The sequence below is a fragment of the Chaetodon auriga genome, chromosome 1, assembly GCF_051107435.1.
Source record: "Chaetodon auriga isolate fChaAug3 chromosome 1, fChaAug3.hap1, whole genome shotgun sequence".
Taxonomy (NCBI): Eukaryota; Metazoa; Chordata; class Actinopteri; order Chaetodontiformes; family Chaetodontidae; genus Chaetodon; species Chaetodon auriga.
The window spans coordinates 19,538,063-19,559,233 of record NC_135074.1 but is presented as its reverse complement, the minus strand read 5'-3'; the positions used below and the strand labels follow the sequence as shown (position 1 = coordinate 19,559,233).

The following is a 21,171-nucleotide window of genomic DNA, read 5'->3' as shown; positions in this document are numbered from 1 at the left end:
CCGTATCAATCTCTCCGGACACAATTTCAGTTGCACCGTCCGTTTGTTTGTTTCCTGCCGGAAGCATGTAGTAGCTGCCCACAGTCAACGGGCTGGAGATTTTTATATTTTTTAGAAATTTAACTTCAGGGGATTTTTTCCACAATCAGGATGTCTCGGGGCTCTATCGAGATCCCTTTGCGGGACACAGATGAGGTAAAACTCGTCTAATATGTTAAATTGTTTAATTGTGGATGTTTGACTAAGTGAACCTCGCTGTGCTACCAGCCGTGTATGCTAACTGTTGCTAGCATTAGCTAATGTTCTGTACAACACAATGGCGCATTTATTGTAAAGTAGCTTCAGCCTTAAAGTAAGTTTAGATATGTGTAAGTCGACCCGAAACGTAAACTCAGTAATGGTTGGAGCAATAAGTTTGAAGAACAAACGTTAGCAAACACTGTTAACTTCATCTCTGCAATAATATGAGTTCAGGCTCTGATGCAAGTTAGTAACGTCAGTGATTGTGATGTTGTCATTGAATCCAGCTGTGAGACAGATCTTTTTTTCAGTTAAAAAACTTAGTGAGATTAATTTTCATTTCTTACTATGTCGGTCTTATTTTAAGCTACAACAGCAGCAGCAACAACAATCTTGACTCTCTACTCTTGACTCTATTTTCACATTTAGCCTGTCCTTAGTGACTATTAGTTTTGGTTAATTTGGTGAATGTGTCGTACAAAACAAAGTACTTTATTGCGCTAATGCAAAACTCATATAAAAGTCAAATAATACCATAAAGCAGTCATGCACTTTAATGTGCAACACCACCCACAGTGATGTCTAATATACCCAGAGAAACTACGGGGAAAACTTCCACAGCATAAATGCTATTGTAAACTGACGGCTGACACATTGATATTGTCGAACATGGTCTTATCAGACACTGATGCTTAATGGCTTGAAAATTGTGTGTTGCAGGTTATTGAGCTCGACTTTGACCAGCTGCCAGAAGGAGACGAGGTCATCAGTATCCTGAAGCAGGAACATACACAGCTGCACATATGGATCGCTTTGGCTGTGAGTCATTGGAACTACAGCAGTTTAATTGTTGAATTTATTCCATTTGTGCACTTCTAACAGTTTGCACTCTGGCTTTTTTCAGTTGGAGTACTACAAGCAGGGCAAAACAGAAGATTTTGTCAAGCTTTTAGAGGCCGCTCGTATTGATGGAAACCTCGACTACAGAGACCACGAGAAGGACCAGATGACCTGTCTGGACACACTGGCAGCTTACTATGTCCAGCAAGCACGTAAAGAGAAGAACAAAGATGCCAAGAAAGAACTCATCACGCAGGCCACGCTGCTCTACACCATGGCGGACAAGATCATCATGTATGATCAGGTAAGAAAAAAAGGAGCGTGTGATGATGGGAGAAAACTGCGATGGCTCCACTAATGTTGCACTATAAGTATAAATATAATGTGCTTTTGGCTTACTCAGAACCATTTGTTGGGAAGAGCCTGTTTCTGCCTGCTGGAAGGAGACAAGATGGACCAGGCCGATGCTCAGTTCCACTTTGTCCTCAATCAGTCCACCAACAACATCCCTGCTTTGCTTGGCAAGATTAACATTAAAATAAGATCTTGTTGTTGAACGCTGTGGTTGATTTACTGGAATAATGACATCGTTGTTCTTCAACAGGTAAAGCCTGCATCTCCTTCAATAAAAAGGATTACAGAGGAGCGCTGGCGTATTACAAAAAGGCTCTACGTACAAACCCCGGCTGCCCAGGTAAACATCCTCACAACAGAGCCCGTTACGACATTTTTTCCATTTACCACCACTACTGGAGTCTGGTTGATACAAGATATCTGAGAATAAAAAGTCTGCCAATGATATGTCTGCCAAAAGTTGTTTTCACGTAGAAATCGAAATTAAACTTTTAGGGCAATGATCCTTAAAATTGAGTTCTAACAAAAATGCAATATATACTGAGGTGTGACATTTTACATCTGAACATGAACCTTTATGATCAAAAAGGGCAGAATGACAATTAACAGTAAACAGTAAGCAAATTTTCAGAAAACAACAATAAAAAGAAAATCCAAAATAAACACTGATGCTGTGATAAGTAAATATTGGCTGATATGTCGGCTCGATCTCCTCCTGTAGTTATCATTCTTCATCTTTCTGCCTCGTTTGTGTGTCTCCGTCCAGCTGAGGTAAGGTTGGGCATGGGCCACTGTTTTGTCAAGCTCAACAAGCTGGAGAAGGCCCGCTTGGCTTTTGGTCGAGCCCTCGAGCTGAACTCAAAGTGCGTGGGAGCACTCGTCGGTTTGGCAGTTTTGGAGCTCAACAACAAGGAGGCAGATTCCATCAAGAATGGAGTACAGCTTCTGTCGCGGGCCTACACCATCGACCCCAGCAACCCCATGGTGCTCAACCACCTCGCCAACCACTTTTTCTTCAAAAAGGTAGTCTAGTCGTCATTGAAACACGGACAGAAATTCTAAACCAGAGCGTCATTCAGCTGTTACTCACACCTGCTTGTGTTCGGTTTACTTACAGGATTACAGTAAAGTGCAGCATCTGGCCCTCCACGCCTTCCATAACACAGAGGTTGAGGCCATGCAGGCTGAGAGCTGCTACCAGTTAGCTCGCTCCTTTCATGTGCAGGTAAGACCTAACTGATCCTGAGGCAGCGCCCTGTTTGCTTACTGTGTCATCACTGTAGATCTCTGATATCTGTGTTCTCCTCTTCCCTCAGGAGGACTACGACCAGGCGTTTCAGTATTACTACCAGGCCACTCAGTTTGCCTCGTCTACCTTTGTGTTGCCCTTCTTTGGCCTGGGACAGATGTATGTGTATCGAAGAGACAAAGAGAACGCGGCACAGTGCTTTGAAAAGGTTTTAAAGGCCTACCCCAACAACTACGAAACTATGAAAATTCTGGGGTCCCTGTACGCGACATCTGACGATCAGGAAAAGAGAGACATTGCCAAAGTATGAATCCTGCACAGATTATTTCATCACATGCATCTTAAGACATTTTCTGATCTGACTGCACTCAATTATAATACTCAAATATATGTCTGGAATTCACTCGGGTCATACACTGAATGATCATTGTTGGAGACGTGTCACTGTCTTTGTTCCCTAGGGTCATCTGAAGAAGGTGACAGAGCAGTACCCAGACGACGTGGAGGCGTGGATCGAGCTGGCTCAGATCCTGGAGCAGACCGACATTCAAGGAGCGCTGTCCGCGTACGGCACAGCCACCCGCATCCTGCAGGAGAAGGTGCAGGCAGACGTTCCCCCTGAGATCCTCAACAACCTGGGGGCTCTTCACTTCAGGCTGGGCAACCTTGGAGAGGCCAAGGTAAAGGTTCACGATCCTGAGCTGTGGAAAACACGGTATGTTTACCATTAATAACGGCTGTGTTTCAAGGATGTCTTTTCTTCCACAGAAATACTTCCTTGCGTCTCTTGAGCGGGCCAAAGCCGAGGGAGAACACGACGAGCATTACTACAATGCCATTTCTGTCACCACCTCCTACAATCTGGCCCGTCTGTATGAGGCAATGTGCGAATTCCACGAAGCTGAGAAACTCTACAAAAACATCCTGAGAGAACATCCGAACTACGTGGACTGTAAGCGTGCAACGTTACACAATAAAAAGAGAGAGAGGCAGAAAGAGATGTTTGTGTTCTGTGAAGAAATGCTTTAACTTCCGTCCTGCAGGTTATTTGCGCCTTGGAGCGATGGCTCGTGACAAAGGAAACTTCTATGAAGCTTCTGATTGGTTCAAGGAGGCTCTGCAGATTAATCAGGTACTTTGTCACCTGTTGTTGTGTGACTATTACTACACAGAAATCATTCAAATCTGATGTCACACCCTCTTCTACATTATCTGATCTGGTGTCTTCTGTCCGGTGCAGGATCACCCGGATGCCTGGTCCCTGATCGGGAACCTTCACTTGGCCAAACAGGAATGGGGACCGGGTCAAAAGAAGTTCGAGCGTATTCTGAAGCAGCCGTCCACACAGAACGACACCTACTCCATGCTGGCTCTGGGTAACGTGTGGCTGCAGACTCTGCACCAGCCCACCAGAGACCGGGAAAAGGTGCAGACAGATGTTTTTTTAAGAAACTGAAAGAAAAGAAATTAAAATTTGAATTTAGCTGTTTCAGCGAAGGATGTAACACTATAAAAAAAAGTCCCATAGCAGTCGTCCAGTAGGGAAATAAAGAGTGTTTTTGTCTTGACAGGAAAAGAGACACCAGGATCGAGCTCTGGCGATATACAAACAAGTCCTGCGAAATGACTCCAAGAACCTCTACGCTGCCAATGGCATCGGTCTGTTGAGCTGCTTTATTATTGTTATTTGTATGGATTCTGCCGTACATGTACGAAGTATTGAACATTAATGTCTTGTGTCCAGGTGCCGTCCTGGCCCACAAGGGCTACTTCAGAGAGGCTCGTGACGTGTTTGCTCAGGTGAGGGAGGCCACCGCAGACATCAGCGACGTCTGGCTGAATCTGGCTCACATCTACGTGGAACAGAAGCAGTACATCAGCGCCGTGCAGATGGTGAGGGCCTCGCTCGTGATGACCTCCAAATATTATTGTCTTTGTCGATGTTTTTTCTGTACAGTTGAGCATTTTCATCTGCTCCACAGTATGAGAACTGCCTGAAGAAATTTTACAAATATCAGAACACTGAGGTGCTGCTGTACCTCGCAAGAGCGCTCTTCAAATGCGGGAAGCTCCAGGAGTGCAAGCAGATGCTGCTGAAGGTGATGTGAAGCAGAAACGAAAGGCTTTTGTTTGATGCTGCGCTGTGAGTGGACTGTAACTGTCCTTTTGTCGCGTGTCCAACCAGGCCCGACACGTGGCGCCCAGCGACACGGTGCTCATGTTCAATGTGGCCCTGGTGCTTCAGAGACTGGCCACTCTTGTGCTGAAAGACGAGAAGAGCAACTTGAAGGCTGTGCTCAGCGCAGTCAAAGAGCTTGAACTGGCTCACAGGTAGTGCTGTTAGACCTGATTCATGCTGTCTCCTCCCTGTCTGATCCTCTGGCTGCCTCTGTCTAATCCTGGAATTTCATCTTCCTCCTCCTCACACAGGTATTTCAGCTACCTCAGCAAGGCCGGAGACAAGATGAGGTTTGACCTCGCTCTTGCTGCGTCTGAGGCCAGGTCAGTCTGCATCTGTGTTCATCACAGGGTCGTACACGCTGAGGGTTGTTGTTTGTTTTTAACAGTTTTTCCAGACGTGTCTTTATTGAGTTTTGGTAAGATACATTTTAACAAGATATTAAATAGCTACATTAATGTGAAACCACGCTCTCCCTCTCTGAGGAAAAGAAAAACAAAATACAAACAACATTACATTAAGGAGATATTACACAAGATAGCAGTGCATGGAGTTACACCAGCATTCCCTGGTGATATGTTATGAACATATATCAACGCTTCCTCAAGTTCACAATTCTAAAGGGACTCCAAATCTTGTGAAATTTGGCCGATTCGTTTTTCATTGTGCATGTTAACTTTTCAAGGACAAAGTGTGCAGACAGCTCTTTAAGGCAGCGACCAGCAGGAGGGCTGATTACATCCTTCCGGCAGAGAGATCAAGTGTCTCGCTTGTAATAGACAGAAATCGATCATTTTCTTCTCTTTGCTGTTTAATGTACAATCCTCTGGGTGCACATTAAGAATACAAAGTTAAGGGCAATCAGGGACTGAATGGAAGGTGATTCAAGAGATATATTTAATTTGTTTTTAACAGGTAAAAAATGTATGAAAACTGTAATTGCACTTGATGCCAGTTGTTCTACTCACACCGGCCTTGAACTGTATGGTGATATTTTACCAAAAATACAGTTTGAGCTTTACAGATATGAAGTGTTTTTCTTTCTTTTTTCAGAACTTCATTCAGAGACTGAAAAAAATACAATTTCATCATCAGCACTGGTTCTGTTTTAAAGCTAATATCAGCAGAAAAAATAGTTTCTCTCCATTTGATGACTATGCTTTTCACGGGGGTTGTGCTGGTGCTGTGTTCATTCACTGCAGGCTGTACTGTAACTGGGGGCTTGGGTGTGTTGTGGGGTTGCAGGCAGTGCTCTGACCTGCTGAGTCAGGCTCAGTACCATGTGGCAAGAGCCAGAAAGCAGGATGAGGAGGAGAAGGAGCTTCGGGCCAAACAAGAACAGGAGAGGGACATGCTGCGTCAGCAGATGCTGAAAGAACAGGTACTTATGGTGCTCCCACTGCTTTTTGAACCCTAAAACATTTTGGTCATAACTTCACCATCTCTGGGTTTCATATTTACTTACAATAAAGTGCTTCTCATTAATTGGTCGGCTTGTCACCCTCAAACCCCGTTAGGAGGAAAAGCGGAACAGAGAGGTGGAGGAACAGAAGAAGCTCCTGGAGCAGAGAGCGCTGTATGTGGAGAAGACCAAGAACCTGCTGACCTTCGCAGAGGGATCAAAGGAAATGGCCAAAGAAAAGAAGAAGGGAAGCAGTGGAGGTGGAGGACGTGTGAGTATTAGCACTGATAGCAAACTCATCTGCAGCCTCTGAATGAATGCAGCGTGGATAACTTTTTTTTTGAATCTCTAAGCGTAAGAAAGGAGGTGACATGGATGAGTTTGTCAACGATGACTCTGACGAGGACCTGCCACTGAAGAAGAAGAAGAAGAGAAGGGGCGGCAGTGGCAGCGAGCGAGAGGAGGGCGAGGACGGGGAGAAGAAGGCACGCAAGAAGAGGAGGAAGTGAGGCTGCCGTGCTGTCGTTTATTTTGACTGCCGAGTAAAGCACATAAGATACTGAGAGCAAATGTTGTCCTGCATTTCAGATCTGCTAGAGATGACAGTGATGATGAGGAAGGAGCATCACGACCCAAGAAGCAGCGTAAACCCAAAGAACGCAAGAGGATTGAAAAGGTACTTTTGAGTTTTCTTTGCTTTTCTTCTGTCATTAATCAGGTTCTCAAGGTCTTTTTTAAATATGCTTTCAGGCCTAATTTCTGTCATTTCTGTCACGTTTAGCCCCAACCTGAGCGTCTGCCACCGTCTCTCAAAGGAAAGATCAAGTCGAAGGCCATCATCTCCTCTTCTGAGTCTTCTTCAGATGAAGATGGGCTGAAAATAGCAGAGGACAGGTAAAAGCATTAACTATTGGCTGAGAATTCCTGCTGAAACAAGTGCTGAATGGACGAGTAGATCAACAGAAACCTGATGTGTGCACTTTCTCCATACAGACACCAAAAAGACAGCGGGTCAGGATCTGATGACGAGGGCGGTCACACGAAGCGCATTGCGTCCGACAGCGAGTCGGACGGAGGCAGGAACCGCTCCGGCAGCGAGGCGGGCAGCCCTCGGCGCTCTGCGGGCTCCGAGGATGACGACTCTGGCAGCGACCGTCCATTGAAGAAGAGGAGGGTGCAGCAGTCTGACTCGGAGCAGTCAGACAACGAGAGCAAGAGGAGCCGGTCAGGATCCGACGATGAGTCCCGACCCGGTTCTCCCGTCGCAGCGTCCGACCGAGGCTCAGAGCGAGCGTCTGAACCAGGATCAGACAACGAGGGCTCCCCGCGGCGCTCTGACAACGGCTCTGAACCTGAAGGTTCCAACAACGAGGATGATGACAGCGATTAAATCTTCCTCACAGACTCGTCCCACGTCATACTGAGAAAACTCTCCACATCTGTGTTTTTTTTCTATTAAAGCAGGGATTTCTGTCCGTATATCTTGGAGTTAGCTTAGAGAAGTGTAGTTTTGTCTTGGCACAGCGTGTGTACGATGTGTTCCTCATGTGTTACGTGGAAATGTTTTTTCACAGATGCTTTGTTTTGGTCAAGGTGTTTTGTTAAAGAGATCAAAAGGTTTGAGGCGAACTAAAAGGTGTAAACATCTATTTTCTATCTCGGATGGTCGGACGAGACACTGACCCAAAAATGGAAAGATGCCTCAATGAAATGTCAAATAAAAAGAGAACAAAGAAGTGTAAGATGCTCCTGTATCACACAAGTGTTGACCCAGAAGTAAACAGCTGTCCACTTTAGAGACGTTTGCTCATGATTCTTCTCTGTCCGTTCTTATACCTTTTGTGAAAATGCACAAAGTGTCATTAACTCTGAACGAGCTTAAATGAGACAGTGTCTGTCTTATGATTGCAAACAATCCTAAAGTTGATATGTATTGATTCCTAAGATCACTCCATATAACAACAATATGGATTCTATGCAACAGTAAAATCAAGTTTTGGTGATTAAGTCATTTTCCTCCCAACCCAAAACTTTAAAATTACTTTGTCTTATATCTCAGTATGTACTGACAGGATGTTATACAGTAATTTATCATTTCTGTCACCCAAAACTTGAAATGAGCTCCGTGATCTGAACCTTTGTGGAGCAGCTTTTCTGTCATCTTTATTCGACCCTGACCTAAAGACCACCCTGCACATTGTGCTTCTTTTCTTGCTAAATAAATTTCAGAAATGTCTTAAGTTTCAAGACGGGCAAGTAAACATCATAAATTCGGGGGAAAAAAAAATCCTCAGGACAAAGAAATGAACCGTTAAACTTTATTCAAGGTTGATCTGTAGTTGTACACTCAACTTCCTGCACACACAACCTCACAGCGACACAGTCTGAGTGTACACATACAGTGCATTCTTTATAATTTCATGAAGATAAAAAGACCATTTAAAAACTCGACAAACATGGCTAACCGATGTAAAATCTCCACACACGGTGGTGAACTGTAGCACAGGAAACTAAGCTTTGGCTGTCTCAATATTAACACTGAGACATTCAAGTATAGTCCGAGATACATTAGAGGTATATCCATATGAATTGATAAATTAAAAAGGCCACACAGATTCATTCCTAACAGCATAAAAGTTTTGTACATAAAAAAGTTCTTGATTCGTTAAACTTAACGTGGATAATTGAAATCACACTGTGCAAACAAAACAGGCCATTGTTGTAAATCCAGATAAAGACTTTTCAGACAAAATGGTCTGCATTCAAGCACAAGAAAACCATAACTATGGCAGCCAAAAACTGCAACTAAGGATTGTTTCAACAAATCAAGGAAAGTGTATCTTACTATTGCAACGACTCATGACGTTGAGCAAAGTGCATCTAAAAACTGATAAACAAATGTAGGTAAAACAGTGAGAAAAGGCTCTTTGCGACAAGTCTTCTCTCTTTTGTAAACAGTTTTTAAAGTTAATAGTTATGGCAGCACTTGGTGACTCCTACCAGATGTAACAGGTGATAAAATGGGTCAGACTTTGGTGCTGGGACAGTTTCTTGTACAATACTGCTTTCTGTTAAAGAAAACATAACCCGCGGTGATTGAAATGTAAAAAACATCTGCTGTAGGACGTCAAAATGAAAATTAGGCATTACTACAATAAGATGGTGGTGATGCTGGCTTGATATGGCGAATCATTTCATGGTGGAACGAATTGTAACAGTGGTTGGAGAGAATAAACGAGAGGTGAGGGAGGGAGGGGGTTGAGAGGGAGATGGCCATATGAAGACAAAGGGGAAGAAAAAAAAAAAGTTAAAACAATCTGTCATTGCATCCTGATAACACATGGCTTTGGCCTGTTCCTCAATAATCTTCACCATCTGACTCCTCTTCTTCTGCGGTCTCCAGCCAGGTCAGCCACTGGTTCACCTGCACCATAAACACAACATCTCTGTGAGGCCTTATCATTTGATGAACCGAATCAATGGACAACACATACATGAGGTCCAGATCTTTGGGTAGCTTTAGATAATGAGTACATTTACATAAACTTTAGTAGCATAGTTTTGAGTCGTGTCCTGGTTTTGATCTTCGGGATATTTTCATATTCATACAGATGATCAGAACAGTATCCAGGTTTCTGATCATCTCTGTGCATTCGTGTTTTGATTCCTCAAAATCTCAGCCACTAATTTCGCAACCAACAGATTAGTCCGAATACTCAGGCTAGCACATCCACTTTACTGAGGTTGTGAACGAGTACAGACACCTGGGTTTTACTTTTTAGCAATGTACATAAAATTACCTGAAATAATGCTTTCCCCTTCCCTGGATACTCTTGGGTTACATCTTCTTTCCATGAAAGGAAGGCTTCTTCTTCGATTATTTCCATGTCATAAAAATTCACAAAGTAGCGCAGCAACATGCCTGGGAAAAGAGAATAATCATTAAGTAAGTGCACCGAAGTTCAACACCATCTTTTAGTTTGGCCTAAGTTGCTATACTGAACACCGCGTATGTGTACGTACCTTTGGGGAAACCCTTGGCATTGCAGTGGACCTGCAGGGCATACATCGCACTGACTTGCAGGTCGATGCGATCGTGAAGGAACTTCTGCATCACTGGCTTGAAAGACAGCAGAAGCTGCTTCTCCTCATCCAGCTGCTCTTTACTGGGTGCTGCCAACTGCCCTTCATCATCATCAGGGTTGATCTCATAAGCAATGTACTGCAGGAAACTGCCAGAGAAGACGACAATCAATAAAATGCATAAAGGGCAAAACATATGGTTTGGGGTTAGGCTGACCAGCAAAGCTGCACCAAAGACTGGTTTCAGTATCAGAAACATTGTCCACTGCTGTACCTGGTCATGAGGATATTGACGAAGCCTTTATCAGTGTGGAGTTTAGGTGAGATGTTGTCTTTGATCCACTTGTAGATGGACTGTGGAGAGGGATCTACTTTGATCTGTTTCAGCAGCTCCTTTTCCAGTTTCATGAGTGGGAATAAGAAGCTGAGACCTTTGCCCTCCAGGATCTCCAGCATCCGGTCCTTATTCTGGTCGATTTCTGCAGAAGGATAAGAAAATACCTGTCAGTAGTAGCAAAAGACTGATACTGCACGTATGGTCAGAGTGGGTTTGGACATACCAGGTAGCATCTTCTGCATGTTGACCTTGCTCTGCTGGAACAGGTCAGCCAGCCAGTCACGGTCCTTCAGTTTGACCATCTGCTGCAGACAGAGCAAGAACAGCGGGAAATGTGCCCCATTCTCCAGCTGATGGGCCAAATCTGCAATGCTGAGCAGGTCGGCAATGATTGCGCGTGCTGCAAACTGTGCCAGGTAGGACTTCACCAGTGGGACTTCTTCCTCGATCTTGTGACTCTGGTCCAGAACAATCAAAAAGGCCTATCAAATAAAAACAGAACAGTTAGTGTTGAACAAGTGCTTCACGTTCAGACAGTAAAGAGATATATTTATATATTCTGATGGAGGTTACAAGACTGACCTGCATCAAGTTGTCGCCAGTGGCAATGCCCTCGGTGCAGAGTGTATGGACGAGGCTGCTTGCATGCTCCCTTTCCTCATCTGAACGATCAAGGGAATAGACCATGATCTTGTTCAGCATCTCGGAGAGAAAGTGCTTTGGAGCCTTCATCTCCCTTGCTGCATTCACTGCCTCATCGATGTTCTTGCTGTTCAGGTAATCCGCCACCAATGTCTCCTAAAAAAGGAAAGGACAGTCAGATACAGAATGATAGACGTGGTGTATATTGTGCATGAAGGAAGCACATGAGGGAAACTTACCGTCATTTTGCACAACTCTTCCTTAGTTGGAGGAGCTTTTTTAGTAGACTTTGCAGGCTTTTCCTGAATCGGAGGAGGATTGATTTTCAAGCCAAGCTGTGGAGACTAAACAAAGACAGCCAAATGAATATATGTTCCCTGGAGCCTGGGATTACCATACCTGTTCAACAGATTTGTTTTAAATGTAAAAATGTTACCTGTCCAAGTGATGAACCTTGGCCAGGAATCATAGTCATCGGTGGCTGTGACTTCAGCACTTGTTTTTTGTTCAAGATGAAGGACTGTGCTGGCCTCAGGCTGATCTACAGGGGTGAAGATATCAAATTTATAACATCATTCCACATTCCTTGGTTGAAGACATTTAACATAACAGTCAAGATTAAACAACAGGATCCATTTAAAAGCACACAAAACTCAAGATGTCAGACATAATGGTGGTTTATCAATTCAAGTGGTTGTACCTCATCAGCATTGACCTTCCCTTTCTTGCTGAAACGTGGAGCCATATCTTTTGACTGCATCTGCACTGAGTGATTCTGTTTGTGGCTGAAAACTGGTGAATTCTGCCCCTTTGAAAGAGATTTCACAGATTTATAGTGAGGAATGATGAGTCTTTAGATTCACTATTACAAAATACTGATTTAAACTGTAGATGTACTGCACATACCTGGTTTGGTTTTATGAATGGTTTACTTCCTGTTTCATACTGAGGCTGGTGTGAACTGTTGCCATTTGCGACATGGCCATTGTAGTGTTGGTTTGTGCGATGACGTCCCATGGTAGGGGAATAATGGTCCTGAATGACTCCTGGACCTGTACCTATGCCACTTCCTACCCCAAACAAGACAACAAACATTGAACTTTAAAAGAGTGGATCAGTCCTTGCTAGTGCATCAAAATGGTAGTGTAACTCTCTCTTAGTGACTCGGAGGAAAAGCTGCAACCTACCAGGCATTTGTCCAAACATATCAGCCAGCCCACCAAGAGTTTCCCTGTCAAACTTGATCCTTGTTGGGAGGAAGGAGTTTTCCATGAAGAAGTCATTCCTCATTGAATCAGTTGGAGGTGGAATAAAAACACCTAAATCCTGCAACATACAGTCAGAATCAGGATACATGTACACCATGGACTACAAGATCTGTACACCAATATTATTGAGCAGTTCAGTATTTGACACAATAAATTATTGTACGCAGTGGACGAGGTAAACTAACCTTTACTGCATCCTGCCGAACTTGGCTGATCGTCTTTGGTCCGTTGTCAACATGAGCTTTGCGAGGAACCCAGTTGTTGTCTCGCAGCTCTACCGTGTTCTGCAGCAGGAAACGAATCCTAGCCGGCAGCTCCTTGTTGGTTGTTAAAGATCGCATGCGGCCAAAGTACTGATCCATCAAAGACTGGAATAAGAATGTATTTGTTAGCAAATCGAACAAAGGGAGTTTAAGACAGGACTGTTACACGGCTGTTTACCACATGCTCACCTTAGCCTTGTCATGATCAAGTTTAGGCCCCACGGTTTTCATTATCTGACAGAGGCATTCCAAATCTTCACCCATATCCTTAAGTTGGACTTTCTTCTTCTTATCCAAAAGCTAAAAAAGAAATGAAAAACAATCAGTAAAATCTACTTCAAGTTCTTTCACAGCTGCTGAGGTCACTTAAGGACAGTAAACTGCCAGGATGCTTTCACACCGGCGGTTTAGTCTGATTTTGGGACCACACAGGTTAAGAAAACAAACCTAGGATTACACCCAACCAAGTAAATGTTACTCAACAGAACTTACTGTTTTGATGCACTTGTGAAGGATAGATTCGTGGATAAGGCTGAGTTTGCCAAGTTCCCCGATGAATTTGATGTTGCCCAGCATCTTGATCTTTGCAATGGCACGCTGCTCCTCCTCCTCAGAGGTGAGTGGGCTCTCATGTTTCTCAAAGACTACAGAGAGGGGAAAGAGAAATTTGAAAATAAGGAACAACTAATGCAAGACATGACCAAAGGCATTTCGAAACTCGACACATGTATCAAATGCAATTCACTTACTTTCAACATTTTTGGAGCGGTTCTCAAACTCATCTTGAAGCTTGGAAATCAGAAGCCTTCTGAAGGTCTGCAAAACAGAATTTGTTCAAAATCCAGACATAAAATACCAGAAAGAAGTAAAGTCAGACCATATTCTTGTGTCGATCACATATATAAAAAACTTACACTAGACGGATTTTGTGTTGCTTGACCTTCTGTTGGATCTTCAAAGTTTGGTGCATCTTCTGCCAAGCGTAGACATAGTTGAGCATATAACTGGCTATACTTGGGCTCTTCAAGGGCTTTGTCAACAATCTTGAGTAAAAAGAAATAGAAAATCATCAGTTTTCACAGATCATAGAAGTAACACATGAGCACAGTTGAAGAGAATACTCACCAACAAGATGACTCCTTTTAAGACAACTTTTGAATCTACACCCACATTGAGGAGCTCCAGGCATAGTTTGTCAAACCTCTCAGGAGTCAGCTTATTAAGTATGCTAATGAGGAGAAGGAAGGACAAAGGCGTAAGACAATATAGCAACACCACCATCAATTCAACTAATCTCAAGTGGTATATTCAGGTCCTGGTATACACATTAATACTGTACATAATACAAGAATTTTAGATGATCTGTGCAACCGAAGTAAATTTAGATAAAAATGGAAACTTACCCTCTCACTTTCCTGAAGATTGCATCCTTCTGCCCATTCTCATGATAGGAGTTGACATCTCGTCTAGTGCCTCGAGAAGGTACCCATCTCTGAACGCCAGAACCTGGGGGTTTCCCCAGGAACTCGCTGAAATGAACACAAAGCACTGTTAAGTGTACAAGACATAAATATATATTGGAAAAACACTACCTTATACGACAGGTTTCTAGTGTCAATCCATGGTGACTGGGAAAGGCCCAGTCACCCCTAACAGCAATGCCACTAAACTAACACTTCAATCTGTAATGAAATCAGATTTTTAAAATCTTTAAGCAGGAGTGAGCATGGGGGATAAAATCCAGTTTTTCAGAGCTTGTACTCACATTTCCAGCATGTAACACACCCGCTGCATTATTCTTTTGAGATTGCATATACATCCAAATGCATGTAAACACAGATAAACCTATAATTATAGATGGGTCCTCCTCCTGCGCGCTCTACCCAGGCTCCACCTCTTGCCTAAACCAACTAGTATTTCAAGTAGGTGAGAATACATCTGGCAATCCTGTTGTGTGCTACATGTGTGACAGAGCAACTCTGGACAATGTGAGTTCATAGAGGAGATGACTAGAGGCCTCTCATTTCCCCAAGTGTGTTGACATAAAAGAACAATACATAAGTGGGAATGCAAGAAAAGCCAGTGTGGATTTAATAAGTAATAAAGACTAGTAGCTACGTGTTCAATGTGAAAGGAAAATGTTGAAAAAATAAGAAGAAAAAAAAAATGAAAATCACCTGTTGCCGACAGTCTTGGGATAGTGCTGAGGTGCACCCCCACCTCCTCCCCCTACACTGTGATACAAAAAAAGGAAAAGCGTTTTAACTTAACATAAGGAAATGTGAGCCTAGGCCTTCATGTGAACTGCTGGAGAGGGTTTTCAGTATAAATAGCTCGAGTGTGATATTTATTACCTGAAACGAGAAGGACCCCCTTGTGCAACGACACTCTCCACTTTGGCGGCTTGACAAAGAATATCTGAAAAGAATGATGTTCTGGGAATAGGGCAGGAAAGAGCGACCTGCAAGTACAGACAGAGACACAGTAACACATTAGCTGACAGCTAAGGGCTGTAAAATTGAAACAAACACGCATCGGAGGGTCATCAAGCACATTACAACCAAGCGATGATAAGATCTGATATATATCTGATATAGTAGGTTTTCATCAACTGTGTAGAGATTCCAGTCAAATTGTTGAGCACATGAACGCCAACACGTGTCGTCCGCTCAAGTGGATGTGAAACTAGGACAGTGTTAGCCTAGCACAGAAATGCTAGCATATTACGTTGCTAGTGTTGTGTCGACGTACGTTTCCCAATCGTGTCCCAATTTCTCCCAATCTGTCGTCTTCTGGGACTCCCAACCATAAATAAACGTTAACCTAGGCTAAATTACCTAAGATGTCCTTGAATAGCCTAAACCTGACCCAAATCACGGAGGGCAGCGCTAATTTACAGGAAACGCTATACGAGATGTCGACACAAAACACGGATTAACGAACGTTTCACGAGCACAGACGGAATTATCCAGATCCAACGTAATGGCAATTTTAAAACCGATATATTCTGAATAATATGAAATTACATGGCAAACCATTTGTCAGTGCAGCCGTAAATGTGTGAATCTTATATGCCCCAATTACCAGATTTACGTAAAAAAGCTTGAGTTCCAAACCTTTAGTCTATGAAGGTAACATGCCTATTTTCCAAAAGTCAACCAATCTGTACGAATTCAGATATAAAGGGCGTTGATGTAGACCGAGAAGAAATCACATCAGCTGATTTTTATGAGGTCTTTGTTCACACACCGGATGTCCACTCAGCGACATCTTGACGGGTTTTGTTCTGTAAGCCGCCGGCAAGCTAACAGCTAACATGCTGTAAACAACCCTTCCAGTTTTTCCTGAACATAAAACCAGCTCGGCTCATCATTTCTATGTCATCGAGGTCAACTAACGCTAAACTTGAGCGTCCACATATATGATCCCATAATCAACCTTAGACTAAGTTCTTACCAGACCGGTCGGTTAAGTTGGAATGCTAGCTAACGTTAACCAGACAAGGAAAACACCGACGTATCTTACCTTTACAAAAGGGACGTCAGTGTAGTGGTTGTTTTGTCGACAAAGAGATAAAAATAAATAAAGACAATAAAAAAGAGCCCCAAAAAGTCGTGTTAAAACCTTGAAGGTTTGGTAATATTGTTACAACAGCAGAAACACGACCACTCAGCAGCTACCGGCTTCTGCGAAGAGAGAATGCTGACTGTCCATCTACGTCATGCGGAAGCCGCTTTTTGTACGGAGGCTGTCTAAGACGTCATCATCCCACCCTGGCAACGTCACGTGCACAAGAAACTCATGCACATTTCGCAATGCACTTTCCTCAGGACAACATGTCAGGCACCCTGCCCAAAGGGCTTATTCTCATTTATCTGGACAGGGACAAATCAAGGATTACTGATCGCCTAAGATGAACCTGTGTATGTAAACCTACAGTATATATGATTGTTTTTTGACACCTGATCCACTTTTGACTCTTGATGCTCTTGTGTCAGTCACATTTCTTACAGCTGGATACAGAGGAAACAGTGGACGCTCATTTTCGGCAGGTAAAGAAGTTTACAGACGAAAAAATTTATTTGACAACTTTATGAGAGGGTAATTCAAAATGTCCACGTTGTGTCTCTTAATATTGACTTTCCATCTCACGATTTTTATTATTCATCTCATCAAAATTATGAGCTAGCGAGTCAGAAATGTGTCTCTCATAACTTTGACTTACTGTTTCATAAGCTTTTAACTCATAATATTGACCTGTCCACTCACAGTAGTGATTTTAAAATGTTCCATCTCATAATTTGGAGTCAGAATGATGAAACAAAAATCGTATTATCCCATGCTTTTGACTTTTCATCTCATAATCTTTCCTCAGAACGACTTTTATTTTCTGGTGGTCTTCCATGGGAAAGAGACCTCCATCACAGCAGAACAAGATTGATTGGATTATAAATTCACCAGTGAAACTTTATTGATCGTCTCAGGGAAGCTCTATTTACTTGCCATCGTCTACAGGGATGTCCAAGCACAGAGTAAGCTACAGCACATGAACTCAGCAGCCAGTAGGGATTCAGTGTTTTTATTCAAGGATGCTACAGGCGGAGGATCGATGGCTGTTGACATAAGACCAAAAACTTTTCAGTCAAGAAAATCTACAGTCTGTAACCCCAATACCCAAATATTTTATGCACCAGCTAGGAGTCACATTTTGAATCTACTGTGACATGCATGGCCATGATTAATCACTTACATTTAGCTACTGAGATTACTGACTGATTTCACAGTCATGCCTCCTGTTTCTGCCCACTAGTGTGGGAACGCAAGAGTAAGATATCTCAACACGTACTGGCTGCATTTGCATGAAGCTGTCACAGATATTAGTGGTCCCCAGAGGATCCCTAATCATTTTAGTGACAACCTGACCTTTCTAAAAAGTAATGGCAAAATTAACATGAAATTTGTACTTGATATTCATGGCCTCCGGAGGATGGATTCTAATGTGTATGATGATCACCTGACCTTTCCTGTAGCACCACCATTATGACCAAATGTCATCCTATCTCCCTGTCTTTCAGAGCAAGTTTTTGTAGACTTTTCAGGCTCTGTGTTTGAGGGAGACTGTAAGACCTGAATCTTATGCAGCCTGCTTGTTATTTCATGATCTCCTTTTGTTTTCCTCTATCTTACACTGGGGTGTTTCAGATTCACGTTAACTTGTCATGATGAGTCACTTCCTCCATCTGCCAGTAAATGACTGCTGGGCCAGAGCAGACTGGTAACGCCTCTTTCTGGCTCAGGTTACTCTGTACCACCCCTTATGCATGATAAGCTGTCATGATAATGGACATAATTCAGATAAGACGTATTAAAACAGTTTGGTAAAGTTTGTTTCCAGAGCGTATGAACTTTTATAGCACAGATGAGTAACTGTAGGCAGTATTTAATCTACACAGTTGATGATAACAAGTTGAAACTGTTAACCAGTGCATTTCCACTGACTTGTTGTGACATGGTTAAACCTGTATAGTCAGTGTGTCTGGGACTCTTTGTACTGACATTGTGTTTGGTGGTAAAATATCTGTGCTTTGTACAAACATGACTCTGAAGTGAAGTACAAAATGTACAACATACTTGAGACCTCTTACTTAACTTATCTTAGATCAGTTATTTCCATCCTTTTTGGAGTTGTGACCCTTTAAAGTGAAGCAGTGTGTCTCCTTGTGACCCCTTATCATAGGTTGCTATGTGCCAGGCCAAGAGGGATGTTCCCTACTCAGATTGTTTCATTTGAGTATTTTTATAGAACAGAAGACGGGTCAAACTAACCACTATTTCACAATATGAAAGAAAAAAGCATACAGAAAAAGTCAGAAAAATAAATATTCACATGTAATTTAATGATAGATCTTAAAGGAACAGTTCAACATTTGAGGAGATGGTTGAGAGATAAATGAGAAGATCGATGCCTCTCTATTATCTGTCCGCTAAAATTAGTACTGTACAAATGTATTGTGTATTCACTTATATCTAATCAGAGTGAAGTTTAAAAAGTTACTCATCGTAGGTCTTCTTACTGACACACACCTAACCCTGTCACTTACAAAGATGTTTGTTTCAACTTGTTTATTTTAGCATTTTCCATGTTAGTCTAGGGAGCGTTAGACCTTTTTCTGTGCCAGCCCTCATTTGCTGCTTCACTCCTGAGGGGCATCAATCATTCATCAGAAGCTAAGTGAAGCCAGTTGTCTGACAGTAAACACTCCACTCCAAGTTAATTAAGCCCAGTGTGCCAATAAAGTCAGCAAAGGCTATCTTTGCACTCGAGGAAAAACAGTACAGTTCCACTCGGAGTTCATCGCTGTGGTTTGCTTTGTTTCTCTTTGATGTAGCCTTCACTCATCTAATGATGTTGTTTGAACCTTGAGTGGACCTTTCGTATTACGTAGAAAGATGCTGAAGGCAAACTAGACTGTTGAGAGACTGTAAGTTAACTTATGCTGGAAGTTAATTCTTAAAAATTTTGACAGCAGCTCAGTTATGTCAACTTTTAAGCCAACTTGAACAAGAAGTCTTTAAAATGCTCAGAAAAATGGACATTTGAACATCTCCACTATATTTTCAACTTGGCAACTCCATCTGATGTGGGATGTGCGTGATGTGATCGAGAGCTCCAGGACAGCTACTGAGTGGACGTTGTGGAGACATTGATTTTGTCAGCTGCTGTTTTTAAAGCCAAGAACGATCCTTCAGTCTCAGCTAAGCCAACTTAACTTTTCATGTTAAAGGGATTTTTTTAAATCAATGTTCACACATCATATAACACATGAATAAAAAATTTAAACCTGAATTTTTTCAAATGAATAAATGATGACTGCAGTGAGACCTCAAAATGACTGAATGTGCATCCAAAGTCCTTTGAGTAAAACATAATTTCAACTTGATTGATTGTCACTCTTTCATTTGACTGGACAGGAGCAAAACAGATATGCCCCCATTGTGTCATTAAAGCCCAAACTCTGCCGACAAGTCCACTGATCTGATTTCAGAGGCCGAATATGTGAGAAGACATAGATCAGGGTGAGAGGTAGACTATAATAGTTTAAGTTTAAAGGAACACTGTAGGCTGCATAATTAGGAAATAATAAATTATGGAACAAGCCAGATTTAGGGTAGTTTGATGAAGGATGCTGATGAGGGAGTAGACCAAAACCTAAGGAAAGGAATGACAAAAATACAGAATTACTGTGTTTCTTGCCAACAGTAAGTTCACCAAGTGATGAAACTGTGGCCTTTGTAATTGGACTGAAGGAGAAAAAGCACGAGGATAAATCTGGAGTTTCCAAAAAGACAAAAGAAAATGAACTCCCCAAGCTGGGAGACAAAAGGCTCTGTCAAATGAAACTAAGATGCAGCATCCATCTTGGACTGGTTTTACCTTCAAGTATTATGGTAGCAGTGTTCTGCTGTGGGAAGCCTTTCTGTTAGCAGAGACTGAGCACTTTATATATACAAAGAGAAAACTACGAGCAGAGCCAAACACAGATGAATCCCTCAGCAGAGCCTCCCTTGTTGTGCCAAAAATGTTAAGCCAGATATGTAACAATGACACTGAGCTTGCAGCTAGATATGAGAATCCACCCACTTCTCCAGTACTGCTGTTTGTGAATTGTTCAGTGAAAGCTCGAAAATGATTTCACCAAGTAATGCAAAGAGAATATATCCATCATATGCCTTCGAGACAATGTATTATTGAGAACTCAAATATAATTATAAGAAGTAAATTAGGAATTTAATTTTAGCCATCACAGAAGAATAGAAACCATCTTGAGAGCCTTATTACGTTTATTGTGTAACTTATTAAAGTTAATTAAAGTTGGTTCCCAGAAAAACGCTTGACACAATATTTCCATTTTTCAAACCTAAGCAGAGCAAGTGTTAAACCATTTATAAAATAAATAAATGAATGAGCTGAGCACTGAAAACCAATTTGAGCTGTATTTTAATACATCTTGAAACCAGTAGATGGTGCTACCTTTCCTCCTGTGACTTTGTGCACCCTTCAAATAGAGGAGTTTAAAAATCATTGCTTTGCTCACCAAGGAAGTGCAAAGTTTCTTTGTGATGATGACTGAATTTCACAATAATTACAGCACAGGTGTAATTACTAACATCAGTGCTGGCCCTGTCCCAGCATTCACTGTAACTGGGTTTTTGTATTTTAAATATTCAATTTTGTTTCCATGTTCAAATCCCCCTACATTTTCTTGTTTGTTTTTTAATATTTATAAAATACCTTTAAATTGAGAAACACAAT

At 42.2% G+C, this 21,171-nt stretch overlaps 2 protein-coding genes and 1 long non-coding RNA gene across 3 annotated transcripts; 2 read left to right on the top strand and 1 right to left on the bottom strand.

Moving 5' to 3' along the window:
• The first annotated feature begins 32 nt into the window (after positions 1–32).
• ctr9 (CTR9 component of Paf1/RNA polymerase II complex) lies at positions 33–8,073 on the top strand. The gene is made up of 23 exons (XM_076728589.1): positions 33–195; positions 961–1,059; positions 1,145–1,384; positions 1,484–1,601; positions 1,685–1,774; positions 2,201–2,457; positions 2,552–2,659; positions 2,751–2,987; positions 3,145–3,363; positions 3,452–3,635; positions 3,727–3,815; positions 3,924–4,109; positions 4,255–4,342; positions 4,428–4,576; positions 4,666–4,782; positions 4,869–5,014; positions 5,114–5,185; positions 6,108–6,243; positions 6,380–6,535; positions 6,618–6,769; positions 6,853–6,940; positions 7,046–7,158; positions 7,258–8,073. The coding sequence occupies exons 1-23, from the start codon at positions 151–153 to the stop codon at positions 7,652–7,654; spliced, it is 3,486 nt and encodes a 1,161-aa protein (XP_076584704.1). The 5' UTR covers positions 33–150; the 3' UTR covers positions 7,655–8,073.
• A 495-nt stretch (positions 8,074–8,568) lies between these two features.
• Positions 8,569–16,571, bottom strand: eif4g2a (eukaryotic translation initiation factor 4, gamma 2a). The gene is given in 23 exon segments (XM_076728578.1): positions 8,569–9,688; positions 10,065–10,186; positions 10,288–10,496; positions 10,622–10,826; positions 10,908–11,166; positions 11,267–11,482; positions 11,566–11,670; positions 11,763–11,867; positions 12,027–12,134; positions 12,233–12,396; positions 12,514–12,652; positions 12,780–12,962; positions 13,047–13,157; positions 13,350–13,501; positions 13,607–13,673; positions 13,772–13,900; positions 13,983–14,085; positions 14,261–14,386; positions 15,035–15,091; positions 15,212–15,303; positions 15,305–15,318; positions 16,482–16,532; positions 16,535–16,571. Coding segments are annotated over 23 exon segments (2,820 nt in total). The 3' UTR covers positions 8,569–9,622.
• A 112-nt stretch (positions 16,572–16,683) lies between these two features.
• On the top strand, positions 16,684–19,708 carry LOC143324967 (uncharacterized). Its single transcript, XR_013077495.1, has 3 exons — positions 16,684–16,780; positions 16,856–16,909; positions 17,233–19,708. It is a non-coding gene; the product is annotated as an uncharacterized LOC143324967 (long non-coding RNA).
• Positions 19,709–21,171: the final 1,463 nt, after the last annotated feature.

Coding starts and splice junctions, on each gene's coding strand:
- ctr9 (XM_076728589.1), top strand. CDS start 151: ATGTCTCGGGGCTCTATCGAGATCCCTTTGCGGGACACAGATGAG. Junction 4,110..4,254: donor CCACCAGAGACCGGGAAAAG/GTGCAGACAGAT, acceptor TTGTCTTGACAG/GAAAAGAGACACCAGGATCG. Junction 6,244..6,379: donor AGCAGATGCTGAAAGAACAG/GTACTTATGGTG, acceptor AAACCCCGTTAG/GAGGAAAAGCGGAACAGAGA.